Raw genomic sequence first — 20,091 nt, 5'->3', positions numbered from 1 at the left:
CCGCGGAGCGCTCGAGCGCGCCCTCAAGAGCCGGGGTCCTCCGGGGCGCCCGGCCCGGCCCGAGGTAACCTTGGCAGCCAGGCCCCGCGGGGCGTCGGAGCCGCGGAGGGCCCGCCGGTCCTGGGCGCGCTGGTGCAGGCGGGGTGCCAGTGGAGGGTGCTGTCCGTGGGAGCGGGGCTTTTCGTTCCAGACTTGTTCAAGGAGAAAAGAAAGATCTGAGACATGAAACAGGGATGTGCAAAGGAGCAGGGCCGGCTGCGAGGGGACGGCGTCCGAGAACGTGGTCTGTGCGCGCAGAGCCAGTACGAAGGCCGCGCAGGGGCAGCAGGCAGGCAGGCAGCGCGGCCGGCCGGGAGCCGCGGCGGGAGGCCTCGGAGGCCCGAGAGGAGCGCGGGTTTTACTCCGCGTACGATTGTAATCTGTAGGCTGAGCAGAGGCCCGACAGGTGGGAGAGACGGACGGTGAAAGTGTAAGCGTCGGGACAGTGGAGGCCAGTGCCTCACACCAACTTCCCTTCTCCCAGCCGCGGGAGCCCTCTTGTCCCCGGATGCTGCAGACCGAAAGCAAAGCCCCAGCCCGCCTTCGTGGGGACTTAGTATTTATTTCCTGCTCTTCTGCCGCCCACCCCTTGGAGAGACACGGTTTAATCAGTAGATAGGTCCTGGCCTCGGCCCTGAAGGATAGGGAAGACAAGACTGACCTCCAGGCCCCGCGCAGCTGTCAGTGGGTGCCTACGGTTCTTGAACAGGGAGTTAGCATGCCGCTTCCACCAGGGGGGACTCCAGGGTGCTTGGTCATGCGCCCCGGACTGGTGTGTGTGAAGAGAAGAGGCAGGGAGATGTCATTCATGGGGAGCTGGTGGACAAACCGCAGCCCGTGTTCTCCACGCGGAAAAGCATAGAGGATACTCCAATCCCGCGGCAGTGTCTTTTGCAGAGAAAGTGACGTGTAACTGCGAAGGGCTTGTGTGTCAAGCCAGGGCAGTGTAGGGGCAGTACCAGAGGAGGATGTGTGTAGGTTGTATCATGTCCTGGCCTATTTTGTATGAAACTTAAACACTTGTAGATTGCAGTATCCAAGGGCTTCTCCCACCAATTCCCCATAGATACCAGGGGATTTCTTTAGCATATCTTTTGCTTGCCTTGTTTTGTGCGAGTACATTTTTAGTTTACACAACTGGTATTTTCTTGAGGCTTCATTTTATTCTCTGCTAAGTGGTGGTGCCTGCCTGTAATCCCAGCTGAGGCAGGAGGATTGCTTTAGTTTGAGGCTACCTACCCTGGGCTACAACGTGAGTTCAAGGACAGCTTGAACTGTATAATGAGACCCTGTCTTAAAAAGACAAATCAGGGACCGGGAAGATAGCTCAATGGAATAAGTGCTTGCCTGGCAAGCATAAGGGCCTGAGTTCAATCCTCGGTTCCACCAAAAAAAAAAAAAAAAAAAAAAAGACAAATCAATAAAAAATAAAATATTTCCCACCAAGACTATGTTTTGGGATTTTACGATGTTGCTCTGGCTGTGTCTGGAACAGTTTCTAAGTGCCAGCTGAACTTCTGTGCACACCTCCCCACGTTGTGCTGACATTAAGCGTCTCTCCTCTCCCCCTCCAGCCACAACACACAATATTGGGGTGAAAACACTGTGCCTTTTAATATGATCTCAAGATGTTGGCAGTTGGTGCCAGATGGGGCCAGACTTTGTGGCTTTGGTGAGGTACTGACCTTTCCTGAGGCATGTTTATTTCTGGTAAATTCTGCCCCTGAGTCTTAGACACTTTTGGTAGATACTCGTTCATCTTGCCATCCTCCCGGCAAGGTTCCCACAGGCGCTATACCTCGCTTCCTGTTCCTTGTTGTTGCTGATGGTTGCTGTACATTTATTCCAACCGTAGATATTTGCTGCTTTCCCCGCTGAGGAAGCAGTCACCTGTCTGGTGGTGCTGAGAATGCCCATAAGGCAGAGTACTGAAGGGAAGGGGCCACTGGCTCCCTCCCACTCCTCCTCCCAGCTGTGTGACCTTGGGCAGCTTCTGTCACCCTTAAGTGTTTCCTTTTCCCTGTGCAGAGTGTGGTTAGCCACTGCACTTCCTTGCACGTATTTCTGTGAGAATGATGTGTGTGAAGGCACTTGCAGTGCCTGGCACATGGGATGGTAGCTGCTCCTGTCACTTGGGACAGGAGGCCCTGTTGCCTGCAGCTTGCACATGTAGGTGTAGAGATTTGTTCAGGAGCGGTGGGGCAGGACATTTGAAAGCCCTGATAACAGATGATTGGTGTGTGCTCTCATCCCACATAAGGAAGGAAGGTCCAGATGTGTAGTGGGCCAGGTGCCCAGTCCCTGTCAGGGTGAGGCCAGGACACACGATACTGGCGGAAAACCCGAAGGCACCCATAGCCTGCTTGGGCAGCAGATGCTTTTCAAGCCATTACTCTGTGCCTGCGTGGAGGATGCACAGGCAGGCTAACTGAGTTACAGGGAGGAGGAACACAGCCTTTCCTTCAAGTCCTGTGGAGGGTGCAGAGGAAAACTGGACAACCTGAGGATTGGGAGTTGTCAGCAGCAGCTCTGAAACAGAGGGAGGCAGCGAGCTGGTGGGGAGGCCTAGAAAGGGGGTACAGAGGGAGGAATGCACGATGGGGAAGCAAGGCAGGCCAGGGTAGAGGAAACCCGGTGAGGCAAGCCGAGCCAGCCATCTGCAGCAGCACCTGCGCTCCCGTGGAAAGGTGGACCAGGAGTGGAGGCAGTGAGCAGCATTGCCTGGAGGCCAGAGAGCAGGGCCGAGGCTGGCGGGACGCAGGCGAGCATCATCAGGGAGGCCACCGGGGAGCTGGGCCGGAGGATGGCCAGGCACGTCGGGTCAGCACAGTTGCATTTCCAGCGGCCAGCTGCACAAAGCCTGCCTTCATGGCTGCTGTAGCACAGTCATGGAATACTTCTTCCAGCACCTGAGAAGCAGCCATAGTGAATTAAAAAAATATGAGATAGGACCCCATGCAGTACATGGACATAGTCTGTGGAGTAGCCTGCTTACTAAAAGTGGAGATGAACAAAAATAGTGGGGTGCAAAGAATTGAAAAATGCTTTCCTCACCAGTGTTCTTATGCCGGTACTTCCCCTGGGCACCTAGCGGAGGCTGGTGGGAAGCTATGGTCCAGCTGTTCTGTTAAGCAGGGGCCTTCCCACTATTTAATATATGGCCTAGAAAGGTGGGAGGGCTCTAAAGAAATACATGGTCAGGGCTCCCTCTGCCAGGGCACAGGGGCTGACCCCGCTGACCCTCCACAGGTTGAGGCAGCATGGAGCAGTGTGCTTGTGTGGAGAGAGAACTGGACAAGGTCCTGCAGAAGTTCCTGACCTACGGGCAGCACTGCGAGCGAAGCCTGGAGGAGTTGCTGCACTACTTAGGCCAGCTGCGGACTGAACTGGCCAGCGCAGGTGTGTCTCTGCGTCGTCGTTCCCGGCGGGCAAGCTTGCCAGCTGTGGTGCTGGGGTCCCGGAAGGATGCTGGTTAGGATGCTGTACACGCATCTTAGAACAGTGGCCTCATCTCAGGCGGGCATGGTAGCACACACCTGTAAATGCTGACTCTGAGGCTGGAGCCAAGAATCATGAGTTCAGGGCCAGCCTGGGCTACATAGCGGGGTGTCATCCTTAAAAACAAAAGAAAAAGCACTTCACCTGAAACGGTTTCCATTTTGCTTTTCTCCTGGTTTCTTTTCTTTCCTTCTGATGCTAGGGATTGAGCCCAGGACCTCATGCCTGCTAGGCCAAGAAATACTGAGCTGCTCGCTGAGGCCCTGCTTTTATGTTTTTATATTTCAGTAACCTCTAAGGTGATTTCAAATCTACAGGAAGGCTCCAAGAATAGTGTAAATAAATCAAATACCTTTCACCCATATCCCTCAAGCAAGATACAGTATTTGCTGTATCATTCTCCTGCTTTGCTGTTCCTTTTTAGCCATTTGAACCATGAGTTTAGGTGCACCTACCCCTTTAGTGTGTGCTTAAGATCAAGATCAAGGGCCCTCTGTGCTATAAATGGAATGTGATTATCAAAACCCCAAGATGAAACAGGAATGTATGGGGCTGGTGAGATGGCTCAGTGGTCTAAAGCACCTACTTAGAACAAGCTTATTAGCAAAGCACAGGGATGGTGGTTCAATCCCCCAGCACCACGTGCCAGCCAGCCCCACCCCCTGGTGGGCTGAGTTGGCCCCCCCACACACAAATAAATAAATAAAATAAAATAAAAAACAAAACAGGATGTAATAGTATCACTAATGGCTGTGGTTTAACCCTGCCATTGTCTCAGAAATTTAATTGATTAGTTTTATTGGGGACTGAACCCAGGGTCTTGGACTGAGCTCTATCCACAGCTCTTTTTATATTTTAAGACAGCATTTCATCTCAGTAAGTAGCCCAGGCTAGACGTTGTCCAGCGTTTTCTTCTGCCTCAGCCTCCTGCGTAGTTAGGACTGCAGGCGCATAGTACACGTCCAGTTTCTGTTATTTATTTCAATGTTCAAACTGTCTTAGATATAACCAGGGAAAGCTGGGTGTGGTGGTGCACATCTGTAATCTTGGTGCTGAGAAGGCAGAGGCAGGAAGATCACTTTAAGTTCAGGGCCTGTCTTAATTACAGTAAAACCATCTTAAAAGGGGAAATTGGGCTGGTAGATGGCTCAGTGGTCTAAAGCACCTACTTAGAACAAACTAAGCCAAGCATAGCACAGGGACTGCAGTTCAATCCCCCAGCACCACATGCCAGCCAGCCCTGCCCCCTGGTGGGCTGAGCTGGCCACACACACACACATGCAAAACAAATAAATAAATAAAATTTAAAAGGGGAAATTAACGAGAGAAACCCATAGTTGATGTCTTTTTGTGTGAGCTGTAAATCACAGCTTATCCTTTTAGAGTACACAATTCGGTGGTTTTAAATTTACAGAATTGTACTTTCATTATTATTTTATAATTTGATATTTTCATCCTTCCCGAAAAGATACCAGGCCTGCTGTCACTACTCTGTCCCTGAGGCCACTTGACTTTGGGCCTCTGTGGAGCGGCCTGCTCTGGACCCTTTGGGTAAAGGGAATCTTACCCTGTGTGGCCCGTTGCACTGGCCTCCTTCATTGGTGAGGGGTGTCAGGGCTTTTCCCTGCTGCCTGGGGTCAGGGCCACGCTCTCTGAGGCCAACTGGCCTTCTGTACAGTGGCTAGACCCTTCCCTGCTTATCCATTAGGTGATAGATTTTTGAGTTCTTTTTACCTGTGGCTATTTCAAATAATGCTTTGATAGTCATGTACAAGTTTTCCTGAGGTCACATGATTTTGCTTTTCTTGGAAGTAGAACTACTGTGCTTTATGGTAACTGTGTAACTTGACAATTAAACATAAAGTGCTTAAAATAAAGTATGTGATCTGTAGACAGTGCCGAGTTCACGTCACAGCACCCACGACTTTACCGATGAGCATGTGAGATCTCCGAGACTGGCCTGCCCACCTGCCGGGTTCCAGGTCATGCCCTGAGCACGCAGCAGGATGGGGACAGGAGCAGGGCTGCTCTGGAGCTCAGGGCTGCCTTCTGCTCCCTGAGCAGCTTCTGGAACGGAGGAAGTAGAGATGCGGTGTGCGTGCAAGTGGGCTCCAGGGGCTATGCTCAGCGTCCCGAGTCCACTTTTTCCACAGCTCTCCAGGGTACCCCTCTGTCAGCCACCCTGTCCTTGGTGATGTCCCAGTGTTGCCGGAAGATCAAAGACACTGTCCAGAAACTGGCCTCGGACCACAAGGACATCCACAGCAGTGTGTCCCGCGTGGGCAAAGCCATTGACAGGGTGAGCAGCCAGCCTGAGCGAGGGACGTGCTGGAGTTGCCACTGGGGGAAGGCCAGGGGCAGGCTCGAGTGCAGAGCCTCAGGGCCGTGCGCGTCCTCCTCCCCCTGGCAGAACTTTGACTCGGAAATCTGTGGGGTGGTCTCCGACTCGGTGTGGGACTCACGAGAGAAGCAGCAGCAGACCCTGCAGACGGCCATCGTGGAGCACCTGTACCAGCAGGGCATGCTCAGCGTTGCTGAGGAGCTCTGCCAGGTGAGGGCCGGCCGGGCCTGGGCGCCCCTGCTGTGTAGAGAGGAAGGCAGGTGGAAGGTGGCTGTTAGGGCCGCTGACCACCAGGGGTGGTCGGGGCTGAGGCCTGAGGTCCCGTCATGGAAGAGAGGATCGGTGAGATGACAGCGGAACCCCAGCGGGCATTAAAGACACACTGCACTCAAGTGAAGGCAACTCTGCCTAATGCCAGCCCGCGTCCCTTTCCAGTGCACTGGTGGGGAGCGGGGGATCTGCGGCCTGCGCTCCCAGTGCCACCCTGGCCTCCCCAGAATAGGACAAGCAGCTGGCAGACCACAGCTGCGGCAGCACCCTGCCTGCGGCAGCCTGTCTGGCAGAAGTTGTCTGTGTACAGAGCAGAGTTTTGGCAACACTGTCTTCCAGTAGGATCGCTGTCATTATCCCTACAGGAATCAACCCTGAGTGTGGATTTGGATTTCAAGCAGCCCTTCCTGGAGCTGAACCGCATTCTGGAAGCTCTACACGACCAAGACCTAGGCCCTGCGCTGGAGTAAGGAGCCCAGGGTGGGCTGTGCCTCTGGCCCTGCCTCTCGGGGTGCAGGCCTTGTCTGTGCGCCTCCGTCCCCCAGATGCGCCGGGCCTGCCTTGTCTGTCTTGGGGCTTGGCCGTGGTCCTCTCAGGTGCTGGCTCTGCCGGGGGTCCCGCTGTCCCACTAGCTCCACTGACTTGGCCCGGTCTTCCCAGGTGGGCTGTCTCCCACAGGCAGCGCCTGCTGGAGCTCAACAGCTCCCTGGAATTCAAGCTGCACCGACTGCACTTTATCCGCCTCCTGGCTGGGGGCCCTGAGAAGCAGCTCGAGGCGCTCAGCTACGCCCGACACTTCCAGCCCTTTGCCCGCCTGCATCAGCGGGGTAGGTGCCCAGCGTCGGGAGGCCGTAGGCCTGGAAGATGTCCCGTGTGCCTGGTTAAGCGTGGGGTTGCAGCCCTGCACCACCTGGGGCTGTGTTCTGCTTTCCCACTGCCCGGGACACCCAACACTCGCAATTTAAAGAAAAGATTTAATTTAGCTCATGGCTTGGGTATGGGGGAGCAAAGATGCTTAGGTTTTGGGAGCTGGAAGGCAGAGCAGTGAATGCTGCCCGAGAGGAAGGGACAGATCCTGGTGCCACACCTCTGTCTTCTCCAGTCCCTCAGATCCCAAAGCAATCAAGTTGACCTCCACCTTAACTAGTTCTGTTGGTCTCCTGACCCCAAACCCTCCTCGACCCAACTTAGCACAAGGTGAATTTCAAACCCAAGGGCCACCTGCCTTCACCTCCAGGTAGCATTTAGTGTCATCTCAGGCCAGTTAGGTGTGTCCCCTGGGGAGGGAGGGCTCTGGGCCTTCTGGGCTGATTGCCTTTGAGTCCTGCCTTTAAGATGCTCATCAGAGTAACACATAGGTTACTATTCCTCTAACCTTACTCATCCTTACTGCTTTACAATTTATTAAAAGTAAGGGCTAGCCAAACAGCTCAGCGGATTAAAGCACCTGCTTAGGCAGATGAAGGGGCCAGGAGTTCAGTCCCAACAGGCCTGCCATGCTGGCCCCGCCCCCTGGGGTGCACGTGAGACTGGGCATGGTGGCGTGTGCCTGTAATCCCAGCACTTGGGAGGCTGTAAACAGGCGGATCACTACGAGTCGGCTCTATGCCGTGCGACCCTGTAGACCCTGTCCTAAATACAAAAAAAAAAAAAGGCCTGAGGCGCAGCTCAGTGGTGGAGAGCCTGGTCGCATGTGAGCTCCACAGGAATGAATGGATGGGGGAGGGGCTGCCGGTTAGTTCTTCAAGCACCTGCTCATGCAAATGCAGTCAGGCTCAGGATACCAGTTTTCACCCCCTAACCCTAAGCCTCCACCTGCCTTACCAGACCCACCCTTAAGGCAGGCTGAGCCAGCCAAAAAAAAAAAAAATCAGAAATGAATGAGTGAGAACTACCACAAAAACCAAGAGTTGTGGCAAGCTTCAGCGGGACGCCACCGCCTGGAGACTGGCCCTGGGATGAAGACAGTGCCAGTCTGAGATGCGTGCTCGATGCACTTGGGGCAGGAGGGGCTCCCCGTTCCGTCCGACTCCTTGTGCCGAAACAGCTGGCAGAGCCCAGCTCCCCACTGGGTTTGAGAGAATTCCTTGGCCAAGGCCATTTCGGTCCCCCCGGTCCTGCCAGGGGTCTGGGCCGAGGGTGCCTTGGCGTGGTGCTGGGCCTCACGGTTCTGCTGCCCTAGGGTGGACGCGTGCCCTGCACCCCTGAGCAGCACCCTGCTGCCTTGCAGAGATCCAGGTGATGATGGGCAGTCTTGTGTACCTGCGCCTGGGCCTGGAGAAGTCTCCCTACTGCCACCTCCTGGACAGCAGCCACTGGGCGGAGATCCGCGAGACCTTCACCCGGGATGCCTGCTGCCTGCTGGGGCTCTCGGTGGAGTCCCCCCTCAGTGTCAGGTATGAGCCTGCCTCCACCGTCCTTCCAGGTTGCAGGTTCCTGCGTTTACAGGTAGAGAACAGGCTCTGCCTCCCCACTGCACTCAGCCTGGATGCTCAGACCCTCTACGCGAAGTCATACCCCTCCATGTTGCCCACCCCACTTCCTTCAGGGAGCCGAGTGACTGTGGAACATGGACTTGGGGCTGGGCTTAGAGGTCTCGGTAATATTCTCTCCCAACTTACTCAGCAGCCCCAGAGTTAAGAGTCACGCTAAGATGAGGAAAAACAGGCTCGCCACATGAGTGGCCCAAGAGCACTGGCCCCTCAGCAGACAGCTGTCAGGTCTTGTTTAGCTGCCATGGAAACCAAACCCACCCCAAGATGGCAGACTCAGGCTCAATTGCTCTGTCACTCAATGTTCGTATCATAGAATGTTAGTGGCCCTTGGACAGTGACGTGTGGCACTGCCGTGTGCGCCATAGGCTGTTTTGGCATCCAAGGGTCTGCCAGCAGGTGCTCTCCCCCATGATACTCTGTTCTGTGTGGCTCCCGGGCCCTGCACTCCAGCCCCGCTCTCTGCCTGCAGCTTTGCCTCTGGCTGCGTGGCGCTGCCCGTGCTGATGAACATCAAGGCTGTGATTGAGCAGAGGCAGTGCGCCGGCGTCTGGAGTCACAAGGACGAGTTGCCGGTGAGCCAGCAGGGAGAGGTGTGCACCAGACGCAGGGGTGGAGATGGGAAGCGGGACTTACACGTCTGCTGGCCTCACAGATTGAGATCGAGCTGGGCATGAAGTGCTGGTACCACTCGGTGTTCGCCTGTCCCATCCTTCGCCAGCAGACCTCAGACTCCAACCCTCCCATCAAGCTCATCTGTGGCCACGTCATCTCCCGGGATGCACTCAACAAGCTCATTACTGGAGGGAAGTAAGTCCCCAGCCCCGGCCCCCTCCACCCTGCCCCCCCAGACGCTGCTGACACTCCTGCTTCTCCCTCTGCAGGCTCAAGTGCCCCTACTGTCCTATGGAGCAGAACCCAGCAGATGGGAAACGCATCATTTTCTGATTCCTGCCCGAAAGGACTTGGTTGGAAAGGCTTTTCACAGCCTGGGACCCCATTCAGAGCACCTGGCTGAAGTGGGGCCTCAGGCAGAAGCTTGGAAGGCAGGCACACCGCCCTGCTGGCCTCTGTCCTACTTTGTTTGCAGCTGATTTAGCAAGCCAGAGTAGCAGAGGCACTGGCCACCAGCAGCAGAGATGTTTCTAGCCCTGCCCTGGATCTTTCCCTGCCAGGCCAAGGCTTGTCTGCTCCTGCCCCACAGCCCGGGGTGGCCTGCTGTGGCTTGGTCGTGCAGCCATTCCCCATTGTAAATAGCACACGGCAGAGCTGAATGCCACTGTTTTATAACTGAGCAAATATATTCATAGCCTTCTCCTTACCTGTGGCCAGTCCCATGCTCAGTACAGGCAAGCATCCCACATCTGTACACAGCTGCTGGGCACAGCCTTGCGGCTACTGCTGGCAACGTGACAGGGATGTCCTGGGGCTGGCACGGCTCACACAGGGCGCTTTTCCATGTGCAGGTATAAAACCCTACTGGAAGCCAGCGGGGTGGGGCCAAGGAGACGGCTCAGTGGAATAAGCGCTTCCCTGGCAAGCGCAAGGGCCGGAGTTCAATTCCCGGTTCCTTTTAGGTATGGCCCGTGGGCTGTGCAGATTCACATTCCCAGGTGCAGTTCACCACAAAGGGGCAAACTGCTTCCACACAGCCCTCACGGCTTCTGAGGCTCCTCTGGGAAGCGGAGAGTGGGAAGTGTCCTGCAGCAGCTGGAAGCCCCCACCTACCCTGGGTGGCATGCAGAGTTGAGGCGCAGGTGGAGCTGAAGCTCCGCCCCGGGCCCCCACAGAGCACCGAGTACCTGGAGTCGTCCCTTTGGTGAGAAGGGCTGCTTCCGCAATTTCCTGCCTGCACCCCCACCCAAAGTCACCCACAGACACAGTTTTAGTCTCAGCATTTACTTCCCACCCACACCCTGAACTGTCCTGGCTGAAGCTCAGCAGGAAATGGCCAACAGCCCAGGCTGGCTCTGCCCTCAGGAGGCAGAGTGCTCATGCTGCCTGGCAGGTCTCTGCGGAGCCGGGGAGGGGCGCTGAGTGCAGGCAGCAGGCCCTGCAGCCTGCCCGGGCCACCGAGTCCTTCACAAGGGTGGCGGCAAGGCCTGCACCTCCTGCAGACACTCATCGTAAGCGTCCTGGTACTCCTCGTGGGGCTTGACCATGATCACGCAGGTGGGGCGCTTGGAGCCCGCAGCTGCACCCAGGTCCTGCGGAGACCAGAGAGGAAGGGTTTGGACAAAGGGGCGCAGCGTAGCCCACTGGCCTAGTCCACGTGGGCCACTGGGGAGGCTTTTGTGTAAAAGCATTTTGAGTGGGTCACCATCACTAAAATCTTTCTGGGGACTAAACCCAGGGCTTTCACACTGAGCCAGCCTTTTAAAAAATTTGCTTTTTGTAGGGCCAGCGAAATAGCTCGGCGGATTAAAGCAAGTGCTTAGACAGACAGGGCCAGGAGTTCAATCCCTGGCCTGCCATGCTGGCCCCGCCCCTGGGGCACCCTGAAACAGCGATTGAGACTGGGCGTGGTGGCCGCACATGCCATAATCCCAGCACTTGGGAGGCTATAAATAGGAGGATCACTCTAGTCCGATCCACAGTGAGCCTCTGTAGACCCTGTCCTAAATACCAAGGGGAAAAAATTGTTTTTTGAGACAGGGTTTCACTAAATCACTCAATTGGCCAAAATGTCTCAAAGTGGGAATCCTCCTATCTTAGCCACCCGGCTCATTTATGTATTTAGTACAGGGTCGACAGGACTCACTACACAGATCAGACTCAGTGATCGCCTGTTTCCAGCCTCCCAAGCACTGGGATTACAGGTGGGTGCCACCATACCCAGTCTCCGCTGCCTCTCATTGTACTCCAGAGCAGGCTGGCACTGCTTGGGGCGCCCCAGCCGCTGTGCTCTGCCTAAGCAGGCACTTTAGTGTGCTGAGCTATCTGGCTGGCCCTACCCTGGTTCGTTTAAACTCACCAAAAGTTGGAAGTCGTAGGGTCCAGCAGCACAGGGCCTCCATTTGCAAATGGCTATTAAAGGGCTGCAGCCCACAAGGGGTGTGCTCAAGTCTGCCTTCACCCCTGCCCTTCATCTCAACCTGGGCCTTCAGAGGAAACCCGCCTTGAGTGCCCACATATCAGGACCTCCGGGCTCACCAAGCACACGCTCATCCACCTTGCTTTCGTTTGCACAGTTCACAGACGATTCCCACTTTGTAGAAAGGAAACCCCAGCTGTTCTGGAGGGTGAGGAGGGAGGGCTGGGGGCCCCAGGCCACGCTGAATGCAAGGCCAGCCTGCGTAGCCCACTGTGACTGCCACACACACACAGAGCAGCCAACCCAGTACAGGAAGTGAACCTGGCACACCACAGTGCACTCAGAAGCCAGCCAGGCCTTGAGCTCACTTTGGAGCCCAGGCTGTCTCAAACTCCCACAGATCCTCCTAGCTCAGCCTCCCAAGCGCTGGGTTACAGGCGTGCCCCACATGCCCGGCTTCAGCCAGGCCTTCCTCACTCAGTGGTTATAACTGCAGCAGCCCTCTCCTGGGCCCCGTTCTTCCTCACCGTTTTGGAAGGGATGTAGACATAGGGCAAGTTCCGGTCCTCACACATGACTGGGAGGTGACAGTATACCTCAATTGGCAGCGTGTCTCCTGCCAACACCATGATCCTGCAAAGAGAGACACCATTACTACCCTCACTTGTCTTTTTTTTTGAGACAGGGTCTTGCTATGCAATTCAGGCTGGCCTTGAACTCACTCTAACCCAGGCTAGTCTCAACTTGAAAGGATCCTCCCACCTCAGCCTCCTAAGTGCTGGGATTACAGGAGTGCGTCACCATGCAGGCTTCATCCTCACTTCCGGCCTGCTCCTTCAGTCCTCAAGAGCTATCTCTGGCGGGGCTCCAGGGCTCCCTGCCTGCAGGAGCACAGCTACTAACGGCCCCCTGACCTCTCAGGGTGCAAGGCTGTTTGGCAAATGCTTTCTGGGGAGATCCCTAGCTAACAGCATGTTAGTGCCGCCAGGCAGGACAAGTGACACTGTGCAGGGAGGGTCCCATGCACTCCATCTAGGAGGTGACACTGATGCCGGGCACCCCACAGAGGGATGCTGCTGGTTGGGAGCTGGGAGGTCTCGGGAGTCTGATGGGAAGGAAGCAAACCACAGAGCTCGAGCCTGGCTGGTGTCACCCCAGAGGGCAATGGGTGCCAGTCTAAGAAGCGCACACTCTGCCCCAAGAGGGAGCAGTGTGCCAGAGGCCACGTCCACCCAATCGCCTTTCAGCTCGTGGACACTGCTGCCTGGTCTTCCTTCCTACAGCTCTGGAGGTGTCCTTGCAGCCTGGCCTTCACTGCGCTCTCCTCCCAGACCTTCCTGGCTGACCCACTCACCAGCCATGGTGGCGTGTGCCACGTAGAGCTACTGTTTCTGAAACTTTCTCCAGCATGGCCTGCTCTCCCAAGCTGCAAACAGGTAATCACCTATTTGACAGTTAAGATGGCACTGGGGTGTGGGGCTGTGATCCCAAGGTGCCTCAAAACTTAGCTAAAACCAAACTTGTAGGGCTGGCCAAATAGCTCAGCGGATTAAAGCACAGGCTTAGGGGCTGGGGTGTAATCCCCAGGTCTGCTGTGCTGGCCCTGCCCCCCGGAGTGCACTGAGAGGGCAACTGAGACTGGACATGGTGGCGCACCTGTAATCCCAGCTCTAGAGAGGCTGTGAACAGGTGGATCACTACGAGTCCCAGTCCGATCTAGTAGTGAGACCCTGAACACCGTGTAGACCCTTCCCTAAAAACCAAACTTGTGGCTGGAGATGAGACCTGGGCATCTGCATGCAGGCAGGCATTCTACCACTGCCTCACACCCAGCCCTACCTCACTGTCCACATCTGAATCCTTTAAATCCCAGTCTTTAAGTTTAGTTCCAACAGCCTCCTAACTCACACCTACTCATGCCTCCCTTAATGCATTTCTCAAGTGCCAGAGAGAAAATTTTTTGTGTGGTACTAGGGATTGAGCCCAGGACCTAAGCTACACTCCCAGCCCTTTTTTATTTTCTGAGGCAGTCTCTCTAAGTTGCTCAGACTGGGCTCAAACTTGCAGTCCTCCTGCCTCAGCCTCCCAGAGTGCTGGAATTACATGTGTGTACACCACTCTTGGCCAGAAAACCTAAAGGTGTACGTAGTTACCTCCTGGCTTTAACCCTCTGACCCCCAGAAGAAGCTACTGGTGGCTAAACAAGGCTCAGAAAGAAGGTCCACCACTCTCTCCCACCCCAAGACCCACTCCTCTGGAAAATTGGTTCTCCCAAATTAATCGTCATTAGACCTTCGCTCAAATGGGGCTGCTCTGGGACTCTCCCTCATCACCCTCACCAAGATTCTCAGCTGCTTCTCAAACCCGAGCATTCGGTCTCCCGTATCTCCCTGGGGAGGGACCCCAAGGCCTCCCCCACGCCAGGCAAATAAATGCCGAGTCCCGATGGGGTGCCAGACCGCTGGGCTCGGCGTGGGCCAGGCTGACCCACGGGCTCAGTGGGATTCTGGCAGAAGTAGTGGGTCATCCGCTCTGCAGTCTGCGTTTCCTCGGGGCGATCCACGCCAACGGGACGACGGCCCGTGGTCCTGTGGCCCATGCCACGGTTGCCTGGTGGGCCACGCTGCGTTTGCCGAGTGCGGGGCTCTGGGTCCCGGCCTCTGGACTTACTTCGTGTCGGTTTCTGCACCGAAGGGCGCTCGCTGAGGCCTGGATACCCGTGCATGGGCGGGCTGTCGGCAACCTGACCTGACGGAGCACGCCGCAGGAGTGCTGCTCCCCAGCCAGAAGGCAGCTCTGGCGGGCCAGCGTTCTTACCCTTTCTCGCCTTTGTTGACAAATTTCTGAACCTCCTTCACCCCGCGCCGGATCTGCTTCTGCTTCACGGCTGCAACGACAGCGGAGTCAGCCGGCCCGGCCCCGGCCGCGACCCCGATCCCGCCCCCGGCCCGCCGCACCTTTCTTGATGCACTTGTACAGCTTCCGCGTGAGGCGCCGAGAAGCCAGGGGCTGCGCGATGGGGTTCAGGTTGACCAGCAGCTCGTGGTACGTGCGCTCCCCGCCGCACGCCTCCGCCTGAGCCTCCGGCCCATCTGGATCTGCTTTTATTTTGGTCATCTCAGCGGCCGCGACCGCCGCGCGGGGAGAAAACGATCCACGCGGCCCGCCGCTTCGCGGATCACTTCCAGGTCACACTGCCCGGCGAGGGCGCGGGTAGCCAATGAGGAAATGAGAGCTCTGACTCAGGCCAATCATTGGCCTTCGGCTCTTTAGTAGCCGGAGGGGCGGGGCCGTTGCAGGGCTCGAGCAGGCTGGGGGCGGGGCCTAGGGAGTGGGCGTGGCCTGAGGGCGCTGGGAGGGGGGCCCGCGCTGAGGCTGCGCCCCCGCAGGACAGCGCGCTCGGCGGGTGGGATCTGGTCGCGGAGAAGGCGAGCCCCCGCGCTCTGAGCGACTGAAGGAGCGACCGACCACACTCTGGGTTCAGGCCCCTTTTCTTTCCTTTTTTTTTTATTTTAGGGAAGGGTCTACAGGATGTTCAGAGTCTCACTACTAGATAGGACTCGTACTGATTCGCCTCCCAGAGCTGGGATTACAGGTGTACGCCACCACGCCCAGTCTCAGGCTCAGCTCCTCCCGGGGGTGGGGCTGGCCTGGGATAGAAACCCTGACCCCTGCGCCTGCTTGCAGGCACTTTAATCCACCGATCTATTTGGCCAGCCCTTATCTTAAGAAATGATGCCCTAAACTATTACTAATCTCCTTTTTTTTCTTTTTTCGGAACCGGGGATTGAACTCAGATCCTGGCGTTTGCCCGTCAAGCTCTTATCCTACTGAGCCATCTCCCCGGCCCCCCTGTTTGTTTGTTTTCATTTTCAAGGCGATCTCGCTCTGCAGTTCAGGCCTGGAACTCCATGTGATCCTCACTTGCGTCAGCCTCCCCCGTGCTGGGATTACAGGCCTGTGCGACCACACCTGACTTCTCTTTTTATTTTTTAATTTTTTTGGCGAAACTGGGGATTGAACTCAGGCCTTTGCGCTTGCCAGTGAAGTGCTTATTCCACTGAGCCATCGCCCAGCCCTATTTTTATTTTTTAATTTCTTTTTTCTTCTCTTTTTATTTTGTGTGTGGCCAGCTCAGCCCACCAGGGGGCGGGGCTGGCTGGCATGTGGTGCTGGGGGATTGAACCGTGGTCCCTGTACTTTGCTTAGCTTAGCTTGTTCTAAGTAGGTGCTTTAGACCACTGAGCCATCTCACCAGCCCTCTTCTCTTTTTAAAGAGAGGTTTTTGCTAGTAATAGCTCAGCCTGAGGTCCAGTTGAACACCCTCCTGCCTCAGCCTCCCACGTGATGGAACTGCAGGTGTGCCCTTCCATGCAACAGCAGCTTGGCTTGGTAGATTGCTCTGTTCTGGGTATTGCACGCACGCAAGCTCATATGAATACTTAGTCTCTTATGACTCTTTTCTTTGAAGGTGTGCAGGGCCCATCCGTGTTGTGGCGTTTATCGGTACTCCTTTATGAACCAGCACCGTTGCACACATCTCTTATGTTGATCGGCTGATGTGTGCGTGGCCAAGCAGACACCAAGCTCTCGCGGGCAGGTGTTCATCTGGCTTCTCCAGTAAATGGAGGGGGAGGTGCTGCAGTGGCGCTCCCAGCCTCCTGGCTTCTGGGGTGCTGGGTGTGTGGATCCCTCCACATTTCCCAGGCAGCACTTGCCACCTGCTTCATCTGCCACCCTCTCCCGGCGGCCTTCTCCCAACGGTCTCAAAACCCACGGCCTTCATCTGCCAGATGTGCATTCCCCCCCTTTGCCATTTTGGTAGAGGTCGGTGGCCTTGTGTGTGTGTGTGTGTGTGTGTGCGCACGTGTCTGTAAAGCTGCCCTCTGCCAGCACCGTGCAGCCTCCCCCAGCGTGACAGGATGCTTGAGACGTTCTTGATGACCACATTTTCTGTTTCTGTGCCCAGAGCATGTCTGCTCCGCTCTTGGGCCTGCTGGAATCGACACCAGGGCCCCTGCCAGCTGTGCCAGCTGCATCGCCACCTCCCTCCCTTAAATAGTCCACAGGCCGTGATATCCCGGTGGGCTGCGCGCTGAGGGCCGCACCTCGCTGCCAGCATCTTGTCCAGAGCTGGGCAGGCAGGGAGGAGGCCAGGAGGCTGCAGCTGCCCCTCCGTGTGCCGTGACACCCGCCCCTGTAGAAACTTCCTGTGTAGGACTTGCTGCTGTCTTGGGTACACCAGAGAGAAACAGCGGCAGGAATGAGGACAAGACAGAAAAGAAGACGAGAGCTGGGTCAGGTGGTGCCCAACGTGATTGGCAAAGGACCCCTGAACAACAGTAGGGGCGCTTATTTATACATTTGCATAGTTAGTACCTCGAGACACAAGGTTGCCTGGTGACCACCAGCTGGCGCTGACCAGGCAGGACGCTTTTCTCAGGAGTGGGGTAGCTTCCCTGCTTTAGGCGCTGAGGCCTGGTGCTTTCCCACACGTGCCCAGTTCCAGCTTCAGCGGCTTCCGACGCCTGACCACCTTATCCCGGCCTGCCAGGGCTGGAAGGTGACCCCAGATTGACCTGGAAAAATGCATCTCTGGAGAGTGTTGGGTCTCGAGGGTTGGTTGGGGTCCCTCGAGAGTGCATTCCTGCTTGAGATAGCGTGGACGCAGCCTGGCCTGCAGCGGCTGTGAGTCAGAGGACAACACCAGCCTGCGGCACTCTGGAAGGGGGTGGAGCCTGCGGGGGCGGGGCCCACTGGGCGGGGCCTGGTGGGCGGAAGTGAGGTCACTGGGCGGGTCCGTGCGCGGATGTGACGTCACCGGGAGCCCGGCCCCTTCCCGGCTCGCTTCCATTTCCTGGGTGCGGTGAGGTGAGCACGTTTTCCGCCTCCCCTGGGCTGCCGGAGGTGCAAGGTAGTGGGCCCAAATGGCAGTGGAATGACACCGTGAAACTGAGCCCAAGTAAGCTCTTTCGCTGCTGGAGATTGAACTCAGGGCCTTTGGACCGAGCTATGCCACGAGCTTAAAACCATTTTTTTACATGGATTTCAAGACAGGGCATTGTTAATTGCCCTGGTTGGTTCGAGCTTGGTCCTCCTCCGTCAGACTTAGTGCTGGGATTACTGGTGTGCGCCACCCCACCTGGCAGGCTTCTCCTCTGCTTAGATGCTCTTAATTCTTTTGCTACAGTGATGCGAAGTGTTGCTGTGGAGGGGGTCAGTTCTCCCTCAGTGGTTTGTTACAAAGGTCGCCTTGGGGCTGGGGATGGAGCCTAATGGCACGCACTTTCCTAGTGAGCACCGGGGGCCCAGGCTCGATGTTCAGCATTTGAAAAAGAATTCAACAGCATGAGATTGACCCCTTTTGCGTATTTGCCCTTGCTGCCTTTTGCTCCTTTTTTTTGGTGGCGGGGTGAGGGGGGGCTAGAAGTTGAATTCAGGACCTTGGGTTGCGAGGCCGGTGCTGTCTGTCGCACCGAGCTGTAGCCCTGGCTTCACCTCCTCCTGCCCTGCACCCGTTCCCATTCTTGTACTGTTGCAGAACCTGTATTGAACTGGATGCAAAACGCTCTGCACCAAGCGCTGGAAGGTACGTTCATGACACCAGGGGGCTGGTGGGAACCAGGTCCACATCACCAGCCCGGCTGGAGTAAAGTCGCAGCAGCTTCTGCGTGGTGTAAGCGGGAAGCGCAGAGTCAGTGACGGGTTATTCTGTAACTCAGCATATGCTTGTTCACACGTTGTCAGGCAGATGTGGCCGGGGCAGGTTTAATTAGGGGGCCATTTGTCACGAGGCAGGAAGGACCGGGGAAGTCGGGGTCCGGGCGGGTGCGTACGATGAAGCGTGCCCTTGACAGGGCTGGCCTGCCCCACGTAGCTAGTCCTTGAGACAGGCTGGCAAAGCAGGACATGAGCGCAGGCCCTCGCGCAGCTGGTCAGCGAGAGCAGAGTCACGTCATTTCTGAGCTGCAGTTGGGTAGTTTAGTCCAGGCTGGCTGAGGCTGATGGCCCGATTATGATGTTACAGTTTTAAAATTTTAGGCCAAGGAGTGGCATAAGCATCTGCCTGGCAAGCGCAAAGTCCCAAGTTTGATTCCCAGTACTGCAAGATACAGAGAGAGAGAGAGAGAGAGAGAGAGAGAGAGAGAGAGAAAGATAGAATTTTCACCAGGGAGATGGCTCAGCAGCATAATTGCCTGCCTTGCAGGTGCAAGGTCCTGAGTTTGATCCCTAGTATGAGAGGTAAAAAAAACAGTTTAAAATTTTTTCTCCTACAGTGCCTCTTACCGCCTACGATTTAGCGGTCTTGGGGACTTGGGTACAGCAGCAGAACGCAGGTCCGGGGTTCAGCCTGGGCCGGGTGTTGGAGGCAGAGACAGCAAGCTCCCAGTGCCGCAGGTGAAGCCTGCTGTCGTGTCTCTGACAGGAAGGTCTTGGAGCGTTAAGGTCCTTTAGGCTCCCACGGGGTGGCTGAGGGTTCGCACGCCTGGAAGCTGCGGGGGTCAGGCCCAGTGTGCCGGGGAGTGGAGCAGCTGGGGCTGGGCTTGGGTCCGTGAGAGAGGCTGCAGTGGGGCTTTTGAAATGCGGGACATGGCAGTGGGCCAGAGCCTGAAAGAGTCCCTCCTGTGAGTGGTTGCGTCATGTGGGGAGGGAAACTGCCCCTGCTGTTATGGGGCTGGCCTGGGGTGATCATGGGTTCTTACAAGCAGACATCCAAAGCACCAGAAGGATTTGATTGCTGGTTCTGGCTGCCGCGGTGGAGCGGCGTATGCTGGGTGGTGGTGTGTGCCTGTAGGTCTAGCTACTTGGGACACTGGGCAGGAGGGTTGCTTGAGTCCAGGAGTTCAGGACTACCCTGGGAAACATAGAGAGACCTTTTCTGGGGAAACAACCAAACCAAACAAAAATGGGGGACATGTGCAGAAACCAGAGAGCTGCTACGAAAAACAGGATGATCACGGCAACAGGAAAGGGGAACCTCAGTCCTTTCACTACAAGGAACTGGTGTGTCATGGCAGGCAGAGACTTTGACTTGTGCTTGTGACAGGTTTAGTAGAGAACTCAGCCACACTCACACTGTCAGGACTTCTGACTCCGGACCTTCGGGTGTCAGATGGGGCAGTCTTCAGCCATCCAGTGGTATTTTTGGCGGAAGCATCAGGGAGCAAATCCACCAGACTCCTGGCTAAGTTGCTGAATTGCAATTGAAGGTAGACGGCTGGGGCATAGCCCGGGGCACAGCGCTTACACACATGTATCATGGGGTTCTGGGTTCCATTCCCAGTACCACAGAAAAGAGAAAAGAAAGCTTCTCCAGGCACAGTGGCACATACCTACAGTCCTAGTGCTTGGAAGACAGAGAGTCACAAGTTTGAAGCCAGTTTGGGCATTTTAGTGAGACCCAGACTCAAAACATG

The 20,091-nt window shown here is 56.1% G+C and overlaps 2 protein-coding genes across 3 annotated transcripts; one reads left to right on the top strand and one right to left on the bottom strand.

The window, feature by feature from the left end:
- Positions 1-9,961, top strand: Rmnd5b (required for meiotic nuclear division 5 homolog B). 2 transcript variants are annotated; one of them, XM_004629315.2, is made up of 10 exons: positions 1-64; positions 3,289-3,438; positions 5,691-5,836; positions 5,948-6,088; positions 6,514-6,614; positions 6,809-6,975; positions 8,379-8,544; positions 9,113-9,215; positions 9,296-9,450; positions 9,525-9,961. In XM_004629315.2, exons 2-10 carry the CDS (start codon positions 3,300-3,302, stop codon positions 9,586-9,588), a joined length of 1,182 nt encoding a protein of 393 aa, XP_004629372.1. In that variant the 5' UTR covers positions 1-64; positions 3,289-3,299; the 3' UTR covers positions 9,589-9,961. The 2 variants fall into 2 exon arrangements, with proteins under 2 accessions (XP_004629372.1, XP_023568912.1); XM_023713144.1 differs by lacking the exon at positions 1-64 and adding an exon at positions 2,133-2,208.
- A 91-nt stretch (positions 9,962-10,052) lies between these two features.
- Positions 10,053-14,862, bottom strand: Nhp2 (NHP2 ribonucleoprotein). Its single transcript, XM_004629314.2, has 4 exons — positions 14,632-14,862; positions 14,492-14,561; positions 12,202-12,307; positions 10,053-10,847 (listed from the first exon to the last, which is right to left on the bottom strand). Exons 1-4 carry the CDS (start codon positions 14,789-14,791, stop codon positions 10,722-10,724), a joined length of 462 nt encoding a protein of 153 aa, XP_004629371.1. The 5' UTR covers positions 14,792-14,862; the 3' UTR covers positions 10,053-10,721.
- Between the last annotated feature and the right edge of the window lie 5,229 nt (positions 14,863-20,091).

This window comes from Octodon degus, unplaced genomic scaffold (assembly GCF_000260255.1).
Source record: "Octodon degus isolate 3935 unplaced genomic scaffold, OctDeg1.0 scaffold00029, whole genome shotgun sequence".
In the NCBI taxonomy this organism is placed as follows: domain Eukaryota; kingdom Metazoa; phylum Chordata; class Mammalia; order Rodentia; family Octodontidae; genus Octodon; species Octodon degus.
Note: the sequence above shows the minus strand (reverse complement) of the source record. Positions and strands in the feature narration are given on the sequence as shown.

What these genes read in the sequence shown, in the direction of transcription:
- Rmnd5b (XM_004629315.2), top strand. Translation starts at nt 3,300, where the DNA reads ATGGAGCAGTGTGCTTGTGTGGAGAGAGAACTGGACAAGGTCCTGCAG. An exon ending in GACTGAACTGGCCAGCGCAG is followed by an intron (nt 3,439 to 5,690) that starts GTGTGTCTCTGC and finishes CTTTTTCCACAG; the next exon opens with CTCTCCAGGGTACCCCTCTG. An exon ending in AAGCTCATTACTGGAGGGAA is followed by an intron (nt 9,451 to 9,524) that starts GTAAGTCCCCAG and finishes CTCCCTCTGCAG; the next exon opens with GCTCAAGTGCCCCTACTGTC.
- Nhp2 (XM_004629314.2), bottom strand. Translation starts at nt 14,791, where the DNA reads ATGACCAAAATAAAAGCAGATCCAGATGGGCCGGAGGCTCAGGCGGAG. An exon ending in GTACAAGTGCATCAAGAAAG is followed by an intron (nt 14,562 to 14,631) that starts GTGCGGCGGGCC and finishes CTGTCGTTGCAG; the next exon opens with CCGTGAAGCAGAAGCAGATC. An exon ending in GTCAACAAAGGCGAGAAAGG is followed by an intron (nt 12,308 to 14,491) that starts GTAAGAACGCTG and finishes CTCTCTTTGCAG; the next exon opens with GATCATGGTGTTGGCAGGAG.